Below are 16,425 nucleotides of genomic sequence, written 5' to 3'. Positions count from 1 at the left end.
CAACTTAAAAAAGAACAACATGGGAACAACAAGGCTGCATTTTTTCTGGCACTAATTTAGGAAATAAAAGTCCCTGAATAACACTTTCTTGTTACTGACTCGTGATTTGGCTTCTTACCACGAGATGGTTCATCAGATTGACAAAAGTGATGAAGCTGGAAGATCACTGTCTGCTTGTTACTCGCATGGATGGGAGGTGTGTAGATTATCTCATCAAGGATGATTGTTTTCACCGTACTCAGCACATTCTTTCTTTAATACGCATGCTAGTGAGTGTCACCAACTATCAACAAATCGGAAAGAGTGACATTGTTGCAGGGGACAAGGCTGGCGTTAAAGAGTCCCATGCTCCAAGCCACGGTATTCACTTCCTCCTGGAGGAATGTGAGCTTGGGATCAGTGTGTTTCTATCTGAAGGACAGAACATGTGGGAATGATGGGGCTGCCATGGTTGCTGGCGCTAGAACTTGTGCTGCATGCGGGATCGTTCATGTGTGGAGTGATAACAGCTGCCTCGGTCACCATCACACAGGTACAACACCCTACATATACAAACTCACACCTTTCATAAGTACAGCTATACTATTGGGAGAGAAAGTTTTGCAGGGTTTAGTGCATGAACTATTGTACTATAGTATTGTACCATTTGTAATAATGCTTTTATTTTGATACAGTATCCTAGTAGAAATATATTTGCATGTAGCTTATATCGAAAATAATGCACATTTAATGGCATGTTTGTTGATATACAGTGAATATATGCCCAATATGTGACAAAATGTAGTATATGTAGTAATATAAACTAATATAATGATACAAATAATAAACATAAAGCATATATTTGTAACATGGAAAAGGATTGGAGGATTGCCACTTGACTGTTAATTTCATTATTTTTGTCTGTTTCTGTAGTTGTCTAACTGAACTAAACTAGTTTTGTTCTTTAAACATAAACTTAATTCTAACCCTCAACATTCTGTTTTAAATCATTTTTACCACTAGCATTTATTTCCTAATGACTTGCAGTGCATGGAATCATTGACAGGGTCTTGGTTGTAATTTTTAATAAAATAATTAAGAGACGGATCAGGATGCCAGTTTGAATGGACCATTTTTTTGTGATTTAATGAGATCTTTGGTCATGTGACTAACAACCTGTGGTTCCACATTAGGCTTTATGGGAGTCAGATGATGAACTCTGAGTGGTGAGAGAGAGAGAGAGAGAGAGCTCCCTTATATTTTTTTAAGTCAGATTTTTTTTTTTTTTTAAGATTCACAAAGCACATTTCAAATCTATGCGAATTTACATGCCTTATTTATTTATGCATGCATGCTCCCTACAAAATGCTTCAGTTTAACATCACGTATTGTATTGCAGAGTCACTTTGCAGGACAGTGCATCCTCTATGGCAGTATCTACTTCAACACATCTGACCAGTCATTGGCAATAGAAAGCTCCAGTTCTCCATCAGTCTGCTATTTTGTGTCCGCTATCTCCATGTGTGTGGCCATTTACTGCTTCTCCATCATTCTCTACTGGATCTATGCGAGCTGTGTGGATGGTTACGTAAAAAGGTGAAGTCTTCAATGCAAAGAGCTAACTCAGTTGCTTGTATGCCAGATTTGTTAGGCAGTCGCAGATCAGTACTACATTAAATCATTCTTTTATTTGTGATTCTGGTGATAAACAAGTAAGGAATAAAACACTATGGCTCATTCTGTTATGGTGAAATAATCAACAACAAAGTCATGTTGCCATTCGGCCCCACCTTCTGAGCTAGCAGCCACAGTGTTTCTGCACGTCTACTAATCCTAAAGTTCCTTCTGTGTCTTATTGTGTGTATATATATTCTTGCTTCACTGCACTATATTACCAAGTTCCTGTGTGTTTATTATATATTTGGCGAATAAAGTGATTCTGATTGTGATGTGAAGCAGCCTGACATAAAGCTGAGGTACCATTATCCGTCCTAAGTTCCTTTTTCAATAACAGCACATTCTGTTGTTTTTATTCTTTTTATACCATAGGGATTTTCCAACAGTTACATTTTTATTAATTTATGAATGGCACAGCATACTTTTTAATCATTTCTAGTTACGTTTAAAATTGCAGAACGTCCATGAAACAAGTTAGTTCCCGTTTTTACTTGTTACTCTCCCTCACCAGCATTTCTTTTTCATCTTTCTCCTGAAATAAGACCAAAAAAAAAACCAAATAGCCTGTCATGTTACTGAGAAATTGCAAGGCTACAATGCTTTCTGTCCTTCACACTTTCCTGACATTAAAAATTTAAATTTACAGCTTTAGTTACGAATGTTACAAAATGCTGACACTGCAGACTCCTTCCTCCAAAAGCTCCTAAATAAACATCTCACAGAAAACGACACATTTTTTTATCTGTTTAACAGCTGCTGTTATAGAAAATTAATCTGTACAATCTGATAAATCTGATTAGAAGAAGATGAACAGCGCTCTGTGGTGTAATAGAAAATATTTCCTGTTCTGTTCTTGTGTCTGTTAGGAGAAGTGTGGGCCTGAATATGTCCCTTGGGGTGTGTGGACTCCTCCTATTTGTTCTCTTGGTGTCAGGGTGTATTCTGAGGATTGGTAGAGATAATCTGTGTCTCTCTGTCCTCCACAACAATTCCTCCATCAGCAGGTGGGTTCAACTAAGACGTTACTCTTCTTTTTAAATAGAATTCACTGATGGACTATTTTGTTTATTTGTGGATTGGTTATATTTTAGTGTCTTCCCTAACAAACCTGTCTTGATGGGCCAAATCGTTTCTTTATTTCGGTCACAGCTGCACAATGTGAATTTATTTTGAACATTTAAATGAATAGAAGTTTATACAATAAATCTCTTTTGTTATTGGTGGTTTAAAATTATAAAATGCATTAAAATTAATGGAAAAAAACAGTTGGCAAATTAACTCGAGTTGACTGGAAGTTTAAGAAAGCGAAGATTAGAGGTAAAGCTGAGGTTCTTACTCCTTCTTATTGATGCCATTTGTATTATTTAACAATTAAACAAACTCCATTCTCATTGTCCTTGCTTGTTTGTCATCATGTGAGTTTGTCATCATATGAGCAGATTCAGTACGGCTATTTTGGCAGAATAATTTAGATAATAATGGTTAGAGAAGCAGCTTTGGGACCAAAAGGTTGCTGGGTCAATTCCCTGTACCAGCAGGAATGGTTGAAGTGCCCTTGAGCAAAGCATCTAACCCCCAACTGCTTCCCAGGCTGCTCTGGGTATGTTAGACATCACTCTGGATAAGAGTGTCTGCTAAATGCCTGTAACGTAATAATCTCATCTCATCTCATTATCTCTAGCCGCTTTATCCTTCTACAGGGTCGCAGGCAAGCTGGAGCCTATCCCAGCTGACTATGGGCGAAAGGCGGGGTACACCCTGGACAAGTCGCCAGGTCATCACAGGGCTGACACATAGACACAGACAACCATTCACACTCACATTCACACCTACGGTCAATTTAGAGTCACCAGTTAACCTAACCTGCATGTCTTTGGACTGTGGGGGAAACCGGAGCACCCGGAGGAAACCCACGCGGACACGGGGAGAACATGCAAACTCCGCACAGAAAGGCCCTCGCCGGCCACGGGGCTCGAACCCAGACCTTCTTGCTGTGAGGCGACAGCGCTAACCACTACACCACCGTGCCGCTGTAACGTAATAATAAACTACTGAACACAAAAACATGAGTATCTCATGCATAGGTCCTATTAATGCTAATTTACTAATGAACGAATATGAATTTATACACAGAATTAATCTACAAATTGATAAAGAAATTAAATTACATTTCATATTTTTGTTGTGTTGCTTTCAGTTGTAAGGAAGCACAGAATATGACATGGTCGAATCCCTACATAGGGAGCGAATTTTACACACAACTGCACAGTGCTGAGGTATCATTCCACACACACACACACACACAGAGGGTTTTTTGACTTAAGCATTCAGCACACAAACAGGATGCCATGATAGCAGCACAATCTCTCAGTTTCACAGAAAACAAAGAAAATTGTTTCTTGAAAAATTGATGTGCCAATATTAGAAAACAAAATGCAGTTAGACGATGTAAAGTTTCTCAGTAAAGTTTGGATTATTGTCCCAAAAACATTTGAAAGCACTCAGTCTCATTTGCTAGCTACAAGGTTTAGCACGTGTGTAGAGCTAGCCTTAGCCAAACAGACTGTCATAGCAAACTAGATTAGCTCACTAATAATAGCTAGATAGATAAATCTCATCTCATCTCATTATCTCTAGCCGCTTTATCCTTCTACAGGGTCGCAGGCAAGCTGGAGCCTATCCCAGCTGACTACGGGCGAAAGGCGGGGTACACCCTGGACAAGTCGCCAGGTCATCACAGGGCTGATAGATAACTCAAGCTTGCTTTTTCTTAGCTAGCTAATTTGTCACAATATGTAAGTAACTTTAGATATCTTTGAGATATCCGTAGTAGTTTTTAAATAAACTACTAGTTAGATAACTAATTAGCTTCTGAATGCTATCCTAGTGGTTATAGTTTCAAGTCTTTCTGTTTGCTAATTTACAGTAAAACAGTTCTACAAAACACAGTACACTGAGGAGGTGTGGACTTGTGAACTATGTGCAGTATATGATTCAGAACCAAACTTTATTTCATATGGGGTGCCAGGAAAACTAGGACAAACACTGCATAGACAACAATAGTCAGACACTTCAGGCTTGTATGTACAGTGGTGCTTGAAAGTTTGTGAACCCTTTAGAATTATCTATATTTCTGCATAAATATGACCTAAAACATCATCAGATTTTCACACAAGTCCTAAAAGTAGATAAAGAGAACCCAGTTAAACAAATGAGACAAAAATATTATACTTAGTCATTTATTTATTGAGGAAAATGATCCAATATTACATATCTGTGAGTGGCAAAAGTATGTGAACCTTTGCTTTCAGTATCTGGTGTGACCCCCTTGTGCAGCAATAACTGCAGCTAAACATTTGCGGTAACTGTTGATCAGTCCTGCACACCGGCTTGGAGGAATTTTAGCCCATTCCTCCGTACAGAACAGCTTCAACTCTGGGATGTTGGTGGGTTTCCTCACATGAACTGCTCGCTTCAGGTCCTTCCACAACATTTCGATTGGATTAAGGTCAGGACTTTGACTTGGCCATTCCAAAACATTAACTTTATTCTTCTTTAACCATTCTTTGGTAGAACGACTTGTGTGCTTAGGGTCGTTGTCTTGCTGCATGACCCACCTTCTCTTGAGATTCAGTTCATGGACAGATGTCCTGACATTTTCCTTTCGAATTTGCTGGTATAATTCAGAATTCATTGTTCCATCAATGATGGCAAGCTGTCCTGGCCCAGATGCAGTAAAACAGGCCCAAACCATAATACTACCACCACCATGTTTCACAGATGGGATAAGGTGGTTCTGCTGGAATGCAGTGTTTTCCTTTCTCCAAACATAACGCTTATCATTTAAACCAAAAAGTTCTATTTTCGTCTCATCCGTCCACAAAACATTTTTCCAACAGCCTTCTGGCTTGTCCACGTGATCTTTTGCAAACTGCAGATGAGCAGCAATGTTCTTTTTGGAGAGCAGCGGCTTTCTCCTTGCAACTCTGCCATGCACACCATTGTTGTTCAGTGTTCTCCTGATGGTGGACTCATGAACATTAACATTAGCCAATGTGAGAGAGGTCATCAGTTGCTTAGAAGTTACCCTGGGGTCCTTTGTGACCTTGCCAACTATTACACGCCTTGCTCTTGGAGTGATCTTTGTTGGTCGACCACTCCTGGGGAGGGTAACAATGGTCTTGAATTTCCTCTATTTGTACACAATCTGTCTGACTGTGGATTGGTGGAGTCCAAACTCTTTAGAGATGGTTTTGTAACCTTTTCCAGCCTGAGGAGCATCAACAACGCTTTTTCTGAGGTTCTCAGAAATCTCCTTTGCTCGTGCCATGATACACTTCCACAAACGTGTTGTGAAGATCAGACTTTGATAGATCCCTGTTCTTTAAATAAAACAGGGTGCCCACTCACTCCTGATTGTCATCTCACTGATTGAAAACACCCGACTCTAATTTCACCTTCAAATTAACTGCTAATCCTAGAGGTTCACATACTTTTGCCACTCACTGATATGTAATATTGGATCATTTTCCTCAATAAATAAATGACCGTGGGCGTCGTGGCTCAGGTGGCTAAGGCGCCATACCATAAATCCGGGGACCCGGGTTCGATTCCGACCCGAGGTCATTTCCTGATCCCTCCCCGTCTCTCTCTCCCACTCATTTCCTGTCCTGTCTCTACACTGTCCTATCCAATAAAAGTGAAAAAAAGCCCCAAAAATATCTTAAATAAATGACCAAGTATAATATTTTTGTCTCATTTGTTTAACTGGGTTCTCTTTATCTACTTTTAGGACTTATATGAAAATCTGATGATGTTTTAGGTCATATTTATGCAGAAACATAGAAAATTCTAAAGGGTTCACAAACTTTCAAGCACCACTGTATGTCAGCTATGAAAAACTGTGAACATACATCTTCATCTTAATGATATTTTGTAAGAAATTCAGGGCTGACTTATAAAAGAGCCTTAATAGGACAGTCTCCATTGTTTATCATGATGTACTCTTGACGCGACTATTGACCCGATTGCCTTTTTTCCTCAGAAATCCGTGTGGGTGAGTTTCTTCTTCTGGCTGTTGGTTGTGGCGGTTTTGGTGGTGCAGAGACGCCAAGCTCTTAGTGAGGAGGACCAATGGAGCTGTGATGAAACCGAACCCTTCCTCCACCACCCGGCTCGAGTCCTGTGAACCCCACCACAAACTCACACCTCAACATGTGGCACTAACAAGATGACATGTCCAGAAGAAATTGGGAGAAATTATGTGGTTGAATCCCCACCCTCACCCAAACATAAAGAAACAATTGTCTGAAAAGCCTATTTGTATTTTTCCCACTATAACATTGTTTTATAAGTTATAAATAACTTTCAATTTAAAAACTATATTATGAACTTTTTGGTAAGCACACTGTATCAATATATTGCAGTCAACAGTAAATTGAGAAAGATTATATTTTATAGTCATGCCATAGTCAGATTGAAATGCACATTGGAGAAATGGACTCACTTCCTGCAGAAGACAGACTGAAACTCCCCAAGTGGAAGTAAATCTCATCTCATCTCATCTCATTATCTCTAGCCGCTTTATCCTGTTCTACAGGGTCACAGGCAAGCTGGAGCCTATCCCAGCTGACTACGGGCGAAAGGCGGGGTACACCCTGGACAAGTCGCCAGGTCATCACAGGGCTGACACATAGACACAGACAACCATTCACACTCACATTCACACCTACGGTCAATTTAGAGTCACCAGTTAACCTAACCTGCATGTCTTTGGACTGTGGGGGAAACCGGAGCACCCGGAGGAAACCCACGCGGACAGGGGGAGAACATGCAAACTCCACACAGAAAGGCCCTTGCCAGCCACGGGGCTAGAACCCGGACCTTCTTGCTGTGAGGCGACAGTGCTAACCACTACACTGCCGTGGAAGTAAATATAAATGTATTTATTTAAAATACTGTACTAAAAGGGTTCTTTGTAATTAATAGAAGGAAACTTAAAAATCTAACATAAGGTGTATTTTATTTGCAATTCAAACCTCTAAATAATAAGTGAATCCTATTCATCACAAGACAGATTATTGTCTTGTCATACACAGAAAAGGACATTCTTCCTGTAATTTCCTGTAAGTGTAAGTCAGCTACATCAGCAGTTACAGGAAGGTTATGGTAAGATACACTACCAGTTACTGCTCATAATATTTTGTTGAAAATCCCATAGGAATTAGTGAAAATGATCATTATGATAGTTGTGGTGATTGAACAAGCAAAAGTCACTTCTAAAGTAAATTACAAAGTTTCAACCTTAAACATAAGGATATGCTTTATATACAGATGTTTTCCAGGTCTGACAGAGGGATTTACGATCCTGAATATTCGCTATAAGAATTAATATATTACTCAGTGTTCTCCAGAAAATTTGAAGTAGCTGGCTGGGGGGGGGGGGGGGGGGGGGGGGGGGGGGGGGGGGGAATAAAAATAATTGTAGATGACTTTGGAATTTGTGGTGGTTGCGAAGCCGCTGCGGCATGCCTAAGGTGTGCTAATGCTGGGGGGGGGGGGATCTGCGGGCATGCCCCCCCAGAAATTTTTGAAATTTAAATGCCTTCTGGTGGCTTTTCAGCTAATAAATTACTAACCATTTCCCTGTAAAATACTTGCAAAATATGTATGAAATTTCCTTCCAGATGTGTGTGTGCTTGGCTTTCTCAGTTACCCTGTGTAGTACACTGCCTGGCTCTGTAACATAACTACATGGTGAGCTTATTTGGTGCATGTGTAAATTACATTATAAAATATTTTATGAAAACCGAGTGAAATCGTCTGCAACAACCAACTGCGTTTTTACCGTCATCTGCTACAACATGGTCACGTGGTCCGGCTCAGCCAATCAGAGTGCAAGAATCGATCAACAAATATGGCGTTGTTTCCGGTCATGCTAAGACCTAGGACTCCCTAAAGTGAATGATGCATGAAATGGAATGACGAATGACAGGTAGTAAATTTGAACAATGAATGGTCCCTTGTCATTCAGATTCTTACAAATGGAATAACGATTGAAATCTTTAGTTTTAGACCTCCCTAGGATAAGATAAGTGGGTGCTTGGTGGGATATCAGCTTTTACAAATGGAATGACAGGGTTTCTATATGTATTGACTTACTTTGAGCTAATGTTGTCAGTGATATCACCTTTTACAAATGGAATGATAAGGTTTCTAGGTGGCATGACATACTTTGAGGCAATGTTATCAGTGATATCAAATTAACAAATGGAATGACATTGTTTCTAGGGTTAGGGTTAGGTTATAGGTGATATCACTGATAACATTGCCTCAAAGTATGTCATTCCACCTAAAAACACTGTCATTCCATTTGTAAAAGGGGATATCACTGATAACATTAGCTTAAAGTATGTCATTCCACCTGGAAACGCTGTCATTCCATTTGTAAAAGGTGATCTCACTGATAACATAACCTAAAAGTATGTCATTCCACTTAGAAACAATGTCATTCCATTTCATGAGCTGAAAGCATGTCATTCCACCTACATTTCAATCGTTATTCCATTTATAAGAATCTGAATGACAAGGGACCATTTATTGTTCAAATCACTAGCTGTCATTCGTTATTCCATTTCATGCGTCATTCACTTTAGGGAGTCCCCTAGACCTGAATCGAAGACAATTTTGTAGTGGAATAATTGGATTTGCAGCAAATTATGGGAAGTGGAGACAATATACATAAGTTGCTTGAACATTGAAAGACAAGTTTTTATTTTTTCTGGGATCGAGTAGCCAACGCAGACCATCTGTGTAGGTGGAGAAAACTGCCGGTCGCCGGAACTTGTGGACATCTCTGTATTACTACACTATATATCGGCAGCACTAATGAGACAAAAACTAAATTCACCTATACCATTAAACAGGGCTAAAGTACATTCTTCAAGACAGTACAAACCTAAAGCCAAATGTCTGGTACATTAATGTGACCAGTGAAGTGAATTAATCTCTGAACATCTATATTGTGGTTTTGCAAACCATATGAATTTCCTGCCAGAAATTTAATGCAAAACAAAAATAAAACAATGTCCAGTATTCTGGTGTGGAAGGGGAACTTCATTCTGAATTATCAGAATAATTGAAGGCTCTTTGTAACATTCAAAGTAGCAGTCTGTAATTTTGTGAACCCTCACCTGCCTACAAGGTGATTTGTCATTGCAATTAAACAAATTTACAAGCCTTCTCCATCTTCTCAGTATTTTGCACCCTCTCTGTTGAATGTCTTGAGTTCCCTTTTACAGAAAGGGGGCAGAGCTAATATCTCTGGGGTTCTAGGTCTGTTCCAGCTACAGTGGAACTAATTTCTGGACCAGAAAAATCTAAACAGAAGCCTGAAATTGTGGGCCAAGTGAGCCAATTTTGCAGATTACATTTTTTTCAAAGCGGTCTTTAAAACTGTATAGCTATTTGAAGTTTTGAATCATGTATAAAATTACAAGATGCACCTTTAATTCTTTACGACTATTATACATACATTAACTGCCCAGTTTCCGTTATGCTAATAAAGTATAACAGAATCCTTCAAAAGTTCATACTTAAAAATAAACTTCTTAAATAGGACAATGTTCCTGTCTTATTGCGTCGTTCAGACTTGATCATGGCTTCCCCGGAAACAGGTCAAGTTCTGCTACTTGTAGCCGATTACTGAGCTTGTGTGCCTGCCTCTCCTTGGCTGTAAAGGCTACATTAGCATCCATCAGCACCTCCAGGGTTTTGTTTATTTCGGTCGCATGCTGCTTGGTGACGCAGCTGTGCTGGTGTAAGCTCGGACTCTCTTCCCTGAGCCGAGCAGCCTCAGCAAACTTAGCAGCTATTTGCATTTGACATTTGATACTGCTCTTATAGCTGTATAACCATAGCAGGCTCTCCATATACCTCTCCATTCACTGCTTAGCTTCATTAGAAACACAGGAGCAAGAGAAATACATGCTCGGCGTCTTCCTGTTACTAGGAAAACAAGCTTGATATTCCCAGAGACACTGTGACCTAAATCTCTAATGGCATAAATCAGTGAAAACAAGCAGCTTACTGAGAAGCTTAAATCATATATGTTGCTAAAGAACTCCTCACACACTAAAACTAAGCCTCTATACAACACAAGCCTGATTAAATACATTATCCCTTTACTTGATTTAGTTCTGAGCAACACCTTCATACGAACATCATAATGTTGTTTCATTAATCGTATTCCTGTACAAAACAACCCAGTGTGTACCAGTGTTCCCATTTCAATTAAGCAAGCTGTCACTTACCAGAGAAGCATTTGATGCACTGTTATTTCATTACTGCAGTCTCTTGTCCTTGTCTGTCCTCCACACCTCCAAAAGTAATTTCCAGTGCAACCGAGGCACCATTTCACCCATGTGTGCAAGCATTTTGTTCCCATCTTTCCTCTGTCTCTCCCCCTCATTTGTCATTTATCACTGTTATTAAAAGTACTGATTACAAACACATTGCCCTTCATGCACAGATTATAAGAGAGGAAGACAAGAGGGAGGGAAGTCAAAGCCTTAGTATACAGTGGATTTTTTTCTGCCTATACGTACTTGCATGTTATTACAAATGAACACACATCATACTGACACATGTCGAACAAGACATTTAGTAAAAGTCAATTAATCCACAATATATCATTTCAATTACTTCTCAGAAAGAAACAGTACCTGGATGGTTTTCAGGAAAAACAAGAAGTTGAAGACTAAACAAAAAGACTTAAAAACTAGCACTTAAGCAGATCAAGATTTAATAAATAAATAAATAAATAAATAAATAAGCAAGCAGGATGTTTTCCATTAGTATTGGCCCCAACCTAAAAACAGCTTGATCATTGACGCAATCACTAAAAATCACTCCAGTAGTAAAATGCAATGTAAAGTGACTGTTGAAATGTATTGGGTGAACAGGTCTGGTTTTCAGGTCCAGATTTACATTTCTCACACTCTCAAGTGCATTTCCTTTCCTATTAGTTTCACTGTTATTACTGAATAATTCATTGTGAATAATATGTTTAATATGAATATTATACTTTAGAATTAATAACTCAGTAAGATGCAAACATGACATTATTTAATTTCATTACGTAATATTAGTTTACTTTCTCCCATTTTTTAATACCGGAGTACATTTAAAAGTACTTTTTGACATTCGCTTAAGTATATTTTTTGGCTGGACACTGTTAATTAAGTAAGGTTCTGACACATTATTTTTACTTTTATTAAAGTATAATTTCTGTACTTTTTCCACCCCCTAGAAAACAGCATAATAACTCCTGTAACTCAGTGTTGCAGTGCTTAACAAAATAACTACTCAGTAAACACATTTTTGTGTTTGACTTTATTTATTATGACCCCCAGAATAACCATTACTATCATCATCATCATCATCACAGAAATAAAGTTCAATGCTAGTGGGAGTTTTAGTAATAACTAGCCTAATCCTACATTCAAACTAGCAAGCAACAAAGCCACAGATGACCAATGAACATCTGAATTGAGATTTTCACAATTATATTCTATGCAAATTAGGTACGACACAGTAAAACGACAAATCCAAACGACTGGCTTGAACGATTCCTTGGCCCAATCCTACACAGGAAAAATGACTGAGCAGTTTTTTCTAGAATTAAAAGTATTTTCCTCAAAAATAATTAATTGTGCTCTATTTTGAGTTTAGAGAGTAAAATTTGGAGTTGGAGTGGGAGCAAAATTACAGAGTAATTGTGTAACAGAGTAACAGCGTTGGTTGTGGCTCTGAACGGAGTAAAATTGTACAACAGTTAATTTCAAGACACACTGAATAGTCAAATACCACAACAAAGAGTAAAATATTAACACTGAATTGAGGAGAATTGACTCTGGAAAAACAGCTCTATCAAAAGAGTAACTTTTACTCTTTTTAGAGAGAAACCAAATGTTATCTGGCATAGAGTAAAATTTTCTTCCGTTTGAGTAAATTTTACTGGGGCAAATTTCCTGTGTATAACACATACAGTACATTTCTTCTGTTCCCCACTCAGTTTTGGTTCCTACATGTAATGAGTTCCAATTTAACGTTTGACAAGAAAAACTGGAAGAAAACCATGGCCACCTATAACCATAGCTTCATATTATCCTTTCCTATCAATGTCTATAGAAGCATTATCCATCCATTATCCATATCTGCTTATGCTGTACAGGGTCGTAGGCAAGCTGGAGCCTATCCCAGCTGACTATGGGTGAGAGGCGGGGTACACCCTAGACAAGTCATCAGATCATCGCAGAGCTGACACACAGAGACAAACAACTATTCACACTCACATTCACACCTACGGCCAATTTAGAGTCACCAGTTAACCTAACCTGCATGTCTTTGGACTGTGGGGGAAACCGGAGCACCCGGAGGAAACCCACACAGACACGGGGAGAACATGCAAACTCCACACAGAAAGGCCCCCGTCAGCCACTGGGCTTGAACCCAGAATCTTCTTGCTGTGAGGCAAAAGTGTTAACCACTACACCACCGTGCCGCCACTATCGAGGCATTATGAAGAAAAATAACATTTGGAAGCGAGTAGCAGAAAATTAGTTGTTAGTGCAAACAACGAATGTTCACACTGATTAGTGCAATATTTAATTTGTGTTTTACTTGTAAGCTTTAGAAGCTACTAAGATCTACTACCTTTCTCATCAGAACTTAAAAAAAAAAAATGCTGGTCATTCCTGACAAGCCCATGCCCTCAAGCGACAACAGTAGCGGGTGCTGCGTGTCCATAAGAGACAAACTACAAGCGACATGAGTTCGAATGACTTATTGCTTGCTTGTGTGAACATAGGGTCATAACAATCCTGCTGACAAAATAGTCATGCGTTTGAGGATTTTTTTTCCCCCGGACAGTCCAGATTTTTCTGCAAAATAAATTCCTCTTAAATAAGCAAGATTGCTGTACAATCATTCACTCTGTGATGAGTTTCTCAACAGTCAGTCTTTCTTCACACCCTTCCCTGCACTGTTTGTAAAATCACACGACTTGTGCTTGCTAGTGAGCTTACACTATGTGCAGATGCTGATCGCTGTCAGTAAACTTGAACTCAAGCTGGTTTGTATCTGATGAAATGTTAATCTTGGACAGTGTAGCTTTGGATCATGGCTTGTGTTTTATAGGCAATTGTGTGCTTTTCACTAGTGACAGTCATTAGACATTAAAGTAATCTGTATTTTTTTCAGTGAATCATTAGCATACTAAAGGACAAAAACTGCCATTGTTCAAGCAGTACAGGGAGCAGGTGATGGGAAGAGTGACATACGAGGTTTTTTTTTTCCTACACCAGTGTAGTTTACATACTTCTTTAACATTACTATCATTTTACATATTATCTCCGGAGTCCATACTATGCAAATCATATATACATATATATATACACACACATGGGACTATGCAAGTTGAAAAATAATGCTGTACTATGCAGTTTTACTTTTTCTAGCACTTAGACATGGAGCTGAATAAAAACACCTTTAAGGCAAACAACAGTGGAGTCATGAGCACCAAGCTTTTGAAAAGCAATGTGAACCATTAAAACAAATATGAGACAATACAGTTAGTTGGAGCACAAATACAAACAGCAATGGACTACCAACAGTCTACATGCTCACTTAACAAATCTTTTCCGTCCCTCTTTCATTCCCCATTTAAAAAAGTATTCTTTTCCCCTGAGATCTTTTGACTGTATTTCTATCTGCTCTGATTTCTTTGAAGACCTAAACTTCTTTTCTACAGTATAACTACTGTTACACTTCTGGGTTTATAATGGCATTATGCAAATGTCTGCATGAACTAAATTAATTTTTAAAATTCTCTAGGTGTGGAATGTCTTCACTAAGTGATCAAGTAAAGTGGTCCAAGTTTCCATGTAAACTACAATACCCCTAGAGTGAAAGGTTACATGGACAAATTGAGCTTTTTCTTTTTCTCCATTCTCATGATGCTGTTGCAAGGTATAAAATAACAGGATACTGATATGTAATTACAGTATTCATGCTTATTAGAACATTTTTTTTTTCCTAAAGGGTCGGTCCATGTCAACTTGACATGACACAGATCGGCTGACATGTATCTTATTTTTATTTAAACCCTACATATGTTCTTTAACACCTGTGCCATTATTCATTGCTACTCTCATTTTTAATGCTGGCTGAACACCTTTTCTCCAGTCAGGTTTCACCTTACATTTAGCCTATATACTGTCTCTTCCCTAGCTCTATTTTCTTCCATGGTCCCTCAACTCTGACCTTGTTTCATCACTTTGATTCATTACCTGAGGTCCTTCTACATGCAGTCTATACACACCAGTGCAAACTTTCTAATCTACATTCCCCACTAATCCCAGCCATTATCCTGTATCAATATCCCGCCCGCCATGACAGCTCTCTTCTCCATGAATGATCAACACAGGAAAGTACAGAGCATCTTGATAAGCTGGTGGCCTGTCTCTCTCCTCTCCTCTAGCCTCACCATTTTCTGTGTCATCTCCTTGCCTCTGTCGTCGTTCCTCGACCTCACTGTTCTCCTCATCCTCCCCCTCTAGAACCCCCCTTCTCTCCTCATCTGAGCCACGGAAGCCCAGTCCCAGAAAGCCACCTCCCTCTTCCCCTCGTCCTGCCAATCCTCCTCCAAGACTCCTTGAGTGAAACAGGCAGGTATGACGGTTTCGGGTGGTGTGCAAGCGTCCCAGAGAGAAGCCGCTGCGACTCAGCGTCAACCTTCCTCCTGCTCTGATGGGAAATGAGTTTGCCCCTACAACCATGTTCCCTCTGACCCAGGAAGGCAGAGATGAGCTGCTTGTTGTCCTCCGGCAACGAGGACAGCTCTGGAGGAAGTAGCTGGAGTTGCGTCTCATTTGGGCCGCCATTGCGACAGACAGTGGTGTGTTCGGGTTGATGTCCAGGTCCATTAACAAGGCCTCTGAGTAGCTGGGCACTATTTGTTGGTTGCAGCGAATGTGCCACTCCAGTTCAGTTATGTCCACTGTGTTTACCCGTGATATGACGTGCAAAGTGGGACCACCAGAGCTATGCTCAAAGCCTGTCTGGTAGTTATCTCTATTTTCATTTTCATTGGCATCTTCATTCTCGCCAAACAACTTCTCAACATGATAGTGGACATAGGCTGTGCGGTACTCAACCACCACACGGAGCGGCCAGGAAAGCAACAGAGCAGATGCCAGCCAGTAAACACAGCGGCGTGTGTACCAAGGTGGCCGAGCAGGATCTGGGAATGCCAGCATGTGCTCCCTAAAGTCTACATTCTTCAGGTGCATACCCTCGCGTGCTTCCATATAATCATCCAGACCTTCATTATCGCCAAAGAAGCGTGCTCTCTGTGTAAGGTAGGCAGTCTCTGCACGAGCACTGGCAAAACTGAAGCACTTAGTGAAGCGTAGCCGGGTTACAGGGTGGTCCAGTAAGCCCTGCAGCTCTTTGGACACATCCTTGACACCATGCCGTGAGTAGTCAAACTCAGAACTGGCGGTGTGCGTGTTGACCCGTTCATGGTATACCTGTGTGGTGGTGTAGGCATCTCCATTGCGGTAGCGCGTCACTTGCCTGGTCCGCCTCACATAATGATAACTGATGGCTTTCCACCAGATGCATGGTGTGGCCTGCTGCAGACGTTGGATCCTGTCATAAACCTGACTGATCTCCACTTTAGCCAGGTTAGCTGTTTTGGAGTAGCAA

General features: G+C 39.9%; 2 protein-coding genes across 2 annotated transcripts in view; one reads left to right on the top strand and one right to left on the bottom strand.

The window, feature by feature from the left end:
- Nucleotides 1-323: 323 nt before the first annotated feature.
- Nucleotides 324-7,047, top strand: tmem179bb (transmembrane protein 179Bb). The gene is made up of 5 exons (XM_060935156.1): nt 324-532; nt 1,379-1,575; nt 2,523-2,660; nt 3,854-3,932; nt 6,701-7,047. The coding sequence occupies exons 1-5, from the start codon at nt 434-436 to the stop codon at nt 6,842-6,844; spliced, it is 657 nt and encodes a 218-aa protein (XP_060791139.1). The 5' UTR covers nt 324-433; the 3' UTR covers nt 6,845-7,047.
- Nucleotides 7,048-14,679: 7,632 nt separating this feature from the next.
- Nucleotides 14,680-16,425, bottom strand: part of LOC132895001 (transmembrane protein 151A) — a 16,274-nt gene continuing 14,528 nt past the window's right edge. The window contains exon 2 of the mRNA XM_060935155.1: nt 14,680-16,425. This exon is cut by the window's right edge and continues 278 nt beyond it. Within this exon, the coding sequence (XP_060791138.1) occupies nt 15,081-16,425 (1,345 nt within the window). The 3' untranslated portion in view covers nt 14,680-15,080.

The sequence above is a fragment of the Neoarius graeffei genome, chromosome 12 (assembly GCF_027579695.1).
Source record: "Neoarius graeffei isolate fNeoGra1 chromosome 12, fNeoGra1.pri, whole genome shotgun sequence".
Taxonomy (NCBI): Eukaryota; Metazoa; Chordata; class Actinopteri; order Siluriformes; family Ariidae; genus Neoarius; species Neoarius graeffei.
The sequence above is the reverse complement of the archived record's forward strand: the minus strand, read 5'-3'. Positions and strand labels throughout refer to the sequence as shown.

Coding starts and splice junctions, on each gene's coding strand:
- tmem179bb (XM_060935156.1), top strand. CDS start 434: ATGATGGGGCTGCCATGGTTGCTGGCGCTAGAACTTGTGCTGCATGCG. Junction 1,576..2,522: donor GTGGATGGTTACGTAAAAAG/GTGAAGTCTTCA, acceptor TGTGTCTGTTAG/GAGAAGTGTGGGCCTGAATA. Junction 3,933..6,700: donor CACAACTGCACAGTGCTGAG/GTATCATTCCAC, acceptor TTTTTTCCTCAG/AAATCCGTGTGGGTGAGTTT.